The 11115-nt window shown below is 32.9% G+C and overlaps 1 protein-coding gene across 1 annotated transcript in view; it reads left to right on the forward strand.

Annotated features, from left to right (window-relative positions):
* The first annotated feature begins 5540 nt into the window (after positions 1-5540).
* Positions 5541-11115, forward strand: part of LOC106456994 (adenylate cyclase type 3-like) — a 92964-nt gene continuing 87389 nt past the window's right edge. The window contains exon 1 of the mRNA XM_022382796.1: positions 5541-6634. Coding sequence (XP_022238504.1) covers positions 5615-6634 — 1020 coding nt within the window. The 5' untranslated portion in view covers positions 5541-5614. The remainder of the gene's footprint in view (positions 6635-11115) is intronic.

The following is an 11115-nucleotide window of genomic DNA, read 5'->3' on the forward strand; positions in this document are numbered from 1 at the left end:
CTACTCTTTTATCAACGAGTAGTGGGATTGACCGTCACGTTTAACGCCCACACGGCTAAAAGGGCGAGCATGTTTGGTGTGACAGGGATTCGAACCCACGACCCTCAAATTGCGAGCCATCAGAAGACTGGGCTATTGTTTATCAAATCGTTGTTCCCAAAGCATATCATTCTGAAATATTGAAAGTTGTGCATGAACTTACCATGGGAGGTCATTTAGGTGTCAACAAGACATATGACAAAATTATGAGACACTTCTTTTGGCCAAAAATTAGGCAAAACGTTTCTTAGTTTTGCAAAAGTTGCCACGGAAAACTTAACCAGAAAATTCCTTTTGCGCCTTTGAAACCAATTCCAGCTTTTGAAGAACGTAAGTTCCATCCTGAGGACATGGTCTTAGTATTGTTGCCCACTATGGGATATCTAATCAAAAAAGAAAAAGAAAGAAAACGAGAAAGAAAGAAAGAAATGAGACAGAAAGAAAGAAATAAAAAAGAAAAACACACACAAAAAACATAAGGCTGTTAAATTGCAGTTTATCACTATGAGAATATGGTTTGAAGATAATTCATGTCATAAGGGTTGATAACATTTGTGCTAGTGCACTCTCACATGCTATGTAATTTAATGATCATAAGGTTATTTGTATTGGTTATGTGCTACACTGTAATTATTATTGAAGTTTTGTAATCGTTTGGATAATATATTATATTGAATGTATTGTTATCATTGTGTAGATATATATATATATAATATCTTAGTTAAAAATTGTCCAAAGCAAATTTTTAATTCTCTAAGGAGAGAGTTGTAACGAATTTGTAATTATATATTCATTTGAATATCCACGTTTGTTTAGATTAAATTTATATTAAGAAACATACATGGCTTATACTGTTAAATAAGTATTACGAAACTCCCGTTGTAGAAGATTCTCGAGAGTAAGAATCAACAATATACGTGTGCACATGAACACTTAAATTGTATTTTTACGTAATCTGAATTTTCTAGAAAACCTTCCCATGGCTATAAATATAACCAACGCGACGCGCCAATCAGAGTATCTATTAATAGTTCGCTATAGTCAGTGTGCTATAAGCTTCAGAAGCTATAACTGTGATTGTTATAACGCTTATCAATCGGAAAACTTCAGATATTTGACCAGGAGCATTTACAAAGTTCGAACATTACAAATCATTTAACTTCGGTGGATTATCATCGGACATTAGTACTTTTACGAAAACATTACCTAACTTCAACGGTTGAAAACTCAGCGTGTGTGGCTGGTGAATAACGAAGGACAAAGCTAACTAGCTTCCCGTTAAGCGAATTGCACCTACGTCAACTCGTAATTAACTCAAAAAATCAAAAATGTTCCAGACTAGAAAGTATACTTTATATTGCTTGTAAGTTTGTGAAACTTTTGTTTATAAATCATTGTTTGTAGTAACTGTTATTGTAAATCGTATTGTTGTTTGTATATTAAAATATATTGTATTAAAAAAGAAAACCGTGTGTATCAATCTTGTTGGCAAATATCATAAATTGGATACATATCGGCATTTCTCTAACTACTAAATATAAATTATCATTTAGCTCAGTTTCAAACTATTGATATTGTAATACGTAACACTTTCTTTAATATATTTTTTATTACAGATACCACAAGAAATATTATAAACTACATGGTTTTTTCAGAAATGTCACCAGAAAGTCCAAGATTACATGTGATACATTTGTTCTTCTGACAGTGATCACTGGATTTAAATGTTAAACATACGAAATGCGACTTAAGCAAACATTCAGGCTTTTCTATCATACGTAAAGGAAAACCCGAGGAGAAATTTTATAAAATCCATTGAAAAGAATATCGTTTTGAGAAAAACCGAAAAAATACAATGATATATATACTGAGTGACTATTCTATTAGTATCACCTCTTTCACATTCACACACATTTGTAAAATACTCCATTTTTTCCCATGTGCCAAATAGACTGTCATGTGATGTGGTGCGCCACGTTACTGCTTGATTTATGTAAATACAGATATGATCATATGACGTTTATTCTACAAGAGAACGGTAAGAGCAACAAAATTTCCAACTTTCAAAGTGTTATGTTAGTGGATGCTCGTCTTGAAGGAGCTCAATATTATATAGCATTTATTTAACTAGTTGCTCAAAATCATTTGTCTCACCAGTGTATCAACAGTGGTAATTGAAAATGAAATACGTCCGCCAATAGGAAGAACTAGTAAACAAACAATAGTGACAAACAAAGGGGAAAAAGAAGAAGACAACTGAGCAGGCTTTTGAAGTAAAATAGAGGTCATTATGTTCCTCACTTGACCAGTTCCTTCAACAGTGGTCAGGAACAGCTGGACAATACAAAGGGCAGTACAAATCTGTCACATTGTAATAGACAACCAAACCAGCATCCACTTATATAAATAGAAAATCTTAGCTTAACAATAAAAAGAATAACGATACTTAAGATAAACAACTTTGTTTGTTTATAATAGAAGGGAACACAGATAAACGTTTCGGAATTCTACAAATTCCATTTTCAGTATCTAACGCAAAATATAAGAATTACATCATTCCTAAGTAAATATCTTAGATACATTGCTGCAATAACGATAATTTAATCAAAACTAAAACATATAGAAAGTGAAGGAGTAACAAATATAAATACTGTACAACTTAAAAGAAGACTGCATGTTATTCAGTGTAGGTGAAAGTTGTTTGATGTGGAGAGTTTCTTTAATTAATAATTCCAGATCAGTGTTGGTCTTGCAAAGGATACTGAAATTTAAAGTTATGTTTATCTCCTGTTTCTTCACTACGTTGGCGTATAGAGGAAACACAGGGGTTACTCAACTTTTTTTGTGTTTTCATGGAAATTCCCGTACGTTCATTGACTGTAGCTAGTAGATGGCATTTGGTTTTGCCAATATAGAAGGCCTTACGGTCTCCACACGTGTAAAGATATACAAGACATGAACAAAGAGAAATCGGGAAAAAGTATTTGGTAAGGAGAAAATCCTGTACTCATGATGCCAGTTTAAAAACAAATCTGAAGTTAACTTGAGAGGTAGTAACAATGATTTACACGTTTGATTTGACTTTTGAAAGTTAAGCTTTCTTCACCAATGTATGAAAGACAAGAGTATATAATAAGTTTGGGTACAGTCAGTAGTCTGGGTGGATTTGTGAGTTTCTTAGTTAGAAAGGCATTCATTATTTTTGTTATAAATGTTGTGAGTAGCCGTTACGTTTTAGAGTATCCTGTATGAGAGAAATTTCTGAATGTAAATTAATGCTACGTGGAACAGAGGTTATAAGCTATATTTAATAAGCACGTTAGAATATTTCTTTTGTACGTGAGTTGGATAAAGCTGTCAAATTGTGTAAGGAGTTCAATGACCTGCCTATGAGATTGTGCTTTAATACTCCACTGTGTTATGTGGAAAAGCATAATAGTGACTTCATCTTCCTGGAACAACAAATAACTTGATTAGAACATCTATCGGCATTTTGTTGGACCCATGCAACACCCTAATGGAAATGTGGCATTCTTAAGAATAGTTGAACTTCAAAATAATACTATTTACGTTATACACACCAACACAGTAGAACTTGACAATAATGCTATTTATTTGACTACCTGTGGATGGCCTAATAATTAGGATAAGACTGTCTTAACTATTTAGGTCTAAACAGACACACACATATCCAGTTAGAGAACAAAACATGACACTTCTCTAATTTTAGCCAATCAAACATAAGATTGCCAAATGGTCACTCTGTTCTTATAGGAAAGCTGGAATATAAATAGGTGAAGGTCAATTGCCACTAATTTTCAGTACAACAATACCGTAAGAATAAAAATATAATGCAATGTCCGTATGGCATGGAGAAACGTTACAATCTCAAAGCATAGGTTTACAGTGATCAAAACTAAATTCATGGAAGTATTACATACATTTTGAATACTATTGAAATAAAGTTATAGAAAGGCTAGCAGTTATGATTTGAATGACTACCACACAGGCTATTCAGACAGTAAAAGGTGTCCCCTCTTAATATTGTACAGGAATCTAATCTCTCTAATCTATTAGTTCAAAATTAGGGACGCTTATGAAACAGAAAACCATTTCTATAGCTTTGTGCGAAAAATTTAAAACCAATAAACATACCAACACAAACAAGTTCAAAGACAAGACGTACAAAAGCCATCAGATTTATACCTGACAAAGAGAAATAAAAAACGCTTTATTTTCATGGATAAAATATGCACTTTCAAAATAAACTGTTAGTAATTTAAGTAAAAGTTATTGTATTAGAATATTTTGTATAGTATATTCTGGACTGAAAGTTGTTCGTAAAAGAGGTTGTTGTTGCTGCGTTGTTTAGCACAAAGTTGTGCAATGGGCTATCTGCCGTCTGTCCACCGCTGACCCGTCGGGGGACCAAAATTACTTAATTAATTTTACACATCTTTTGCAGTACGTTAGATTCTTCTTTGTTTTGCGGGAACTTATTAAATTTTATTTTTGGCGTAAGAGTTTTGAACTCAATCTTATTAAAATTAAATATATTCCTAAACTTGTTTTGAGTTTCAAGATATACATGCTTAAGATCTCTGTGATTTAACTGAACTTAGGCTAGATCTCGATATTCCTCCTTCTTATAATCATCTGAAAATGTTTATTTGATTATTTATTTCAATCATAGTATTTGATGTAAACTGAGTTTTCTAAGGACTTCTCCTGCCATTTGTTTCTTGATTTCGACGCCACGGTTCTTGCTCCTTGCGGAGTCATGGAGTCTCAAACGTCGGCTCGAATGTAAGAAAAAATGGTGTGAGCTATACATAGAAAACACAGTCCTATGTTTATCACACTGCCTAAATCTGCTTAGTAACAGTATTTGAAGTTATTCGCAGTGTTGTTAAAAGCATTTATTTCCAATAAATTTATGATAATCTGTTATCAGTTTTAAATGTATTAAACCAATTGGACCTTTTGTTGTAAATATCAACTATTTACGGATAATTTAAATCTTGATTAACTACCCCTGTAATTGTCGTAATCATATTTGGCTAACTCTTTACATAAACATATTTACTGGTAGTTTACAAGTAGTAGGTGAGGATTTAGCTCTTTTTTTTAAAGAAATTGCAGATTTAGGATTTCTAATAGAACTAAAAAGGCAGAAGTTTTGAAGTGTATTGAAACAATCTATTTGTAATATCATTCTTTTATTAGATATAAATTACGTTACATTTAATATTTTCAGGCTTTGCAATATAGAAATCTTGCAACAAAGATGCCATATAATATTTGAGCTATTGAATTTTTATTTATGATATTTAGAGTTAAAAATATATGTTAAAGTCAAAATCATGTGCTTTGTCATACCAGCCTAGGCTAGATGACATATCACTTGAAATAAATTTTTAAATATTTGTTTTTTCATTTATACACATACGTTTTGTGAAATAGAAATATATTGGCTGAAAACCTTTTTTCAACAGCACGTCAGTATTTCCTGATAGTTCATGCGTAACCTAATGTGACAGCGATTCTTCACAGTTCTATCAGAAACGAATTTAGAATGTCGGTGAAAGAAAACGAGCAGAGTTCTCCGGATTTAAACCGTGAGTGCGAGTTTGGAGAAAAATTATTCCCAACAAAAGCTTTCGATCAGGAGTATGAAACTAAACGACCTTCGGGAGAATTTCCAGAAAACAGTTCACTTATAAAAGAAAATGGCATTGCAGGTGGTGGAGAAGCAAAAGAATCAAACCTGTCTACGCAAGAAAAGGCAGGGGTGCCACTAAATCTACCAAAGGTTAACCTTCCAATACAATTCAAATCCACAAGCTATGAAATATTGTCCGCCACACAGAAATTTAAAGGGCAAGAGAAAAATGCAGCGGAATTTAGCTGCAGTAGAAGATACAGTGCACCACCGAATAATGGTAAACACACGCGAACTTCATCCATTGAAAATAATATAGGTTATGAAACTGAATCAAGCTCATGCAAAAGCCAATCAAATAAAATGCATCCTTTACTTTATGGAAGTGATACTAGTCTTAGTCTCGATACCAGCGGTTTCCAGCGTTGTTTACCACAGTGTATGCGTTATGTCTTCGCTGACCAAGAGGCCGAGCGTTTGTATAGAGAATATTACCAAAATGAAAAGAAGAACGACTTTAAACTGTGTTTAATATTGATGTTCGTTACTGACTTGGTACTTTTGTGTTTGCACAGCTATTCATTTCGCATTAATCATATAGCTCACCTGATTGTGCTTGTACTTGTGGCACTGGTAGATGCAGGTACGTTTCTGATGTGTATCTCTAATGACATGCCCGATTGGATATGGACGATTATTCCTTTTATTGCTTGGTTTCTTCAAATGGCTCAGGTATTGTGTGACATGTGGTTCTACGACATTCCTATTCTTCCTAGTGACTCAGTGCCATGGGTTCTTCTGTATACCTATATAATTTACGTACTTTTTCCCGTGAGAATACGTATTTGCATTACTCTCGGTGTCGTAATGGCTTTCTTTCACGCTCTTCTTGTGATATCTGCACCCGGAAAAACAGAATACCTTGGTAATCAGGTATGTATAAATTGTATATTTCTTTGAAACTTCAGATTTTATCAGATATCTCCTTTAAGTCATACAAAAATTAGTAATGTATATATATCCAATAGCCGTATAAACACAAATTATATCTTGTGTTGATTGTATCATCAACAAGCCGTAAAACCTATTATATTAGTGAATGAAGTTAATAAAACAAATATGCCTTTCTTATAGGCTGATTAAGGAAATTCGCTTAGAATGTTTAATTGTTTTGAAGTTAAGCATAAAGCTACACAATGGGTTATCTGTGCTTTGCCCACCACGGGTATCGGAACCCGGTTTCTAGTGTTGTAAATCCGCAGACATGCCGCTGTGCCTCTGGGAGGCTTCTGCTTGTCATGTAGTTTTGTATTCTTATACAGTTTAATCAATTTGTCATTCTTGGTCTTACATAAAGACGGCTAATTCCAATGCACAGTTTTTTTTTCAGTATGATTAGTTTATTGTATTGTGCGGTGTAATTAATTCTAGTAAAGTATAACGGAAATGAATATTTTAAGGATATTTACAATTTAAACCGTAATTTTCCTAGTTATCTACCAATAAAATCACTACGATAAAAAATGTAAAATAACAATAAATTTCAATTTTTTTTTAAGAAATGAATTTCTACATGGTAATTCCTTAAGGCTCCCTGTAAAAGCATTTACAGTTTGTCTCACGTAGCCACTGGATTCTAAGGAAACATCTATGTTACACGATCACATCAACTAACACCTACCCTAGGAAACAGACAGGTTTAAAAAAATCTGTTTTTCGTTTCTGTGGCATCTAAAGTCTTAATAAAGTCTTAGTAATTTCCAATTGATTTCTGAACACAAGCACACACACGCGTGATCACAGCGTTACAAAACAAACCTTAACAAAATCGTATCATGTATTCTATAAATGATGGTTTTGTTTCGTATAATTGTATATGAAAACAAACACAGAATATCCACAGTGTCGAAATGGTATCGTTTTATTTTATCTTCAGTAAATGCATGCATAGTAGGATGTTTGTATAAATGTTAGCAATCGACGTAATGTAACATGTTATTTGTCGATTCAGTTATTAATTGTGATTCTAATAACTGATTCATAGACGTAGTTTCTATCTATGATTAAATGTTAACTTAAAATACTAATCCTTAAATTATCAACTGTTTTTATATCGTCACTACGGCACGATCCATACATTGTAGCATATAGAGTAATATAATTTCAGAAAAGTTTGTTTGTCTTCTAACTTATCATAAACTTTTGCATTTGGACCTGTCAAATACGGTTTAATCAACTATAAATGTTTCGAGATATGTCAATAAGAAGCTGTTTTTTTTTTAAATACATAGATTTCATAGCTTCAGTGTTGACTAAATATAGATCAGTCAGTGGGAGTGACCATTGCGGGTACTGATGGGATTTCTCCAGTTTCCTCTTTCATTACCTGTGGTATACATACAGTCTATGTACTTGCAATCATTACTGGAGTATTTAGGGCAAAAACAGAAACACTAATTATATTCAATAATTCTACAATTGCATTTCATTTTCGAATCCCATCAATCATTTGAGGGATTTCTTTTCACACATTGTTTATACATACTTTCAAGATAGACACACTTACATTAAGTGAGATGTTTTAAAGTCACATTTTACTTATTGCTTTTAGATAACTAAAAAAATGTATATTTAAATAATCAAGCCCAGTAGACATGAATAATGTTATTCTTATGCACTTTCAATCTATATTGTCCATGGAATATTTCAGAAAAAAACAACTTTCATAAACCTTTCACCGTGCATCGAATAGATGCATCTGCAAATATTGAGTAATATATTGTTGCCTGTTACAATATTTGCTGTAAAGAACTGCCCAAAATAATGTAATAAAATCACTCGTTTTCTAATTGAAAAAAATTGAAAATCCAAACGGTAATTAGTGGGATTATTTGCAATATTCATGATATTTTTGTTTAAATTTTTTTGTGTGACTCGTACGTTATTAGAACCCCTCTAACCAACAAACTCATAAACCCATAATAAATTTAGTGCCTAAATAATTTAGAAATATGTCTTTAGATAGCCAATAGGGTTGGCTTCATCGATAATACTAAAGTTAAGAAATATCAATAAATGAAAACTGAAGTCATAAAAATCTAGTTCATGAACTCAGGCAACGAAGCCATAGTCCAGTAATTGGCATATCTTTAGCTACTAAAAAGCAGACTGAATTTACTTCGAAACAATTGTTCAATGCTTCATTATTATATAGAAAATATCACAGCCAAAAGAACGAACGTTGATAGATCAGTTTCTGTTATAACATTCAATGATCTTTCAAATATGCCATCAGGCATCAGTTTCCATCTCATTAAGTGTTACTTCATTGAAATTAACGTACGTTTAGTATAAACCATTAAATTATTTACGCTGCTAAGATTGTTTGTTTTTTAATTTCGCGCAAAGCTACACGAGGGCTATCTGCGCTCGCCGTCCCTAATTTAGCAGTGTAAGACTAGAGGGAAGGCAGCTAGTCATCACCACCCACCGCCAACTCTTGGGCTACTTTTTTACCAACGAATAGTGGGATTGACCGTCACCTTATAACGCCCCCATGGCTGAAAGGGCGAGCATGTTTGGTGTGACGGGGATTCGAACCCACGACCTTCAAATTGCGAGTCGAGCGCACTAACCACCTGGCCATGCCGGGCCCGCTGCTAAGTGAAATTCAGTACATATATTCATATTTCTAATAAAAATATTTAAACTGTTTTTTATTGGTCAGACAACTATTTAGCTCTTTCCATGTTGGACGTCATAAACTATTAAAGTTTAAGATTAGGTTTTTTCAAACCTAAATATTTCAGTTGTTTTTTAGGATCGAACCCTTCGAGATTATATTTTGTTTAATGCTAATATACATATTGTGAATATTTTAGTGTCCATACCATTGTAAAATACATTTAAACTAAAATTTGTTTAAAAAAATGTTATTTTCAGTTCATACTGCTCAGTTTGCTGTTTAGCTAAAGATATAGACCCACTGAATGAGTAGGTTAAAATAAACTGTAACAACTATAGACAATTAAAAACATCCCGATAATATGATAAAAAAATAAAAACACAAAAATGTTAAATCAACTCCCGTTAATGTGATAATTTTTTGTTTGTCGTGTTAATTATATTCAGTAACGTACGTTACGAATACACTTTTAAGTTAACTTTTGTCAATAAACAAACATAGCCCATGTATAATATTGTGGTACCATAAAGAAAAACAATAGTTGGGGTTGTTATTGATATTAGGATTACTCAACCAAATGGCTTTATGGAACTACAAAAAAGAACTAGCTGTCGAAAGGTGTTCAGTAAATTGTAACTAATGAATGATCTAGTCAATAGCTCAATATCTATTACATATTAGCAGATTTTCTCTGGAAACACGATAATACAAAACTTCATACTGCAAGTCAAGTAATGATTACAACTGAGAAGTTCGTATGGACAATTCTAAGGTCCCCTTACTCTAGGATCCTATGACTTCCATGTTTTTATTGATCATCGAAAAATGTTCTGCGTTTAAAGCACTTACAGACAACTGAAATTCTTAAAGCAACTGTGCGCAATTGCATTAGTAAGGTCATGCTTGCATTTTACCGAATTAGGATGATGACGTAACGATTGAAGAAATGTACTGTACTGAATGTGATAACGTGTAGAAGTGAGGTCTTGGTGCCCACATCTTCGTAACCATTGTTGCACATTTGATGGCTGTAATTTGGTATAGTTGGCCCATATAAAATAAAATCTCGTTTCCTTCCAAGCAACCGTATTATTAGTTCTAGCGATCTGAAGAAAGAAATTCGCATTGAAATAGTTCTCAATACTTTCGACGAAATTTCATTCATATTTAACAAGCAAGTTCAAAAACAAGGATTGCAGTACATCTCTCCTCTGCACTCATTCTATGATTTGTACCCTAGGAAATGAAGGGCGCTTTTGGTGACGTTTTCAAAGCTGTAATTGAGAGTATCCTCTCAGAAAGTTGATTTTTTTGCTTAAAAACCTTGCCAAGTTGTAAATGCCAGTATCTGTATTTGAGAATTTAAGGTAAAGAAAAAAGCATTACGCTAGGTTCTGAGTGCCAAGGCCTCACTTTTCTAAAATTATATCATTCATAATGCCATCTATTTTTAAAAACCTTAAATAATTGGGTAACATATTTACAATACGTAAATTTTTAAGCTTACTTTAGTTATATAAAAGTTAAAAATTTTGTTGATGTATTCAACCTTATTGAGGATGACAGTATTATTTCATTTGTCAAGTCGTCATTATGTTCTTGTTTTTTGTTGTTGATTTTGTAACTCCGACAAATCAGAAACTTTTCCTTAGAAAGAATGTGTTTGTTTTGTTTTTGAATTTCGCGCAAAGCTACACGAGGGCTATCTGCGCTAGCCGTCCCTAATTTA

The sequence above is a fragment of the Limulus polyphemus genome, unplaced genomic scaffold (assembly GCF_000517525.1).
Source record: "Limulus polyphemus unplaced genomic scaffold, Limulus_polyphemus-2.1.2 Scaffold279, whole genome shotgun sequence".
NCBI lineage: Eukaryota > Metazoa > Arthropoda > Merostomata > Xiphosura > Limulidae > Limulus > Limulus polyphemus.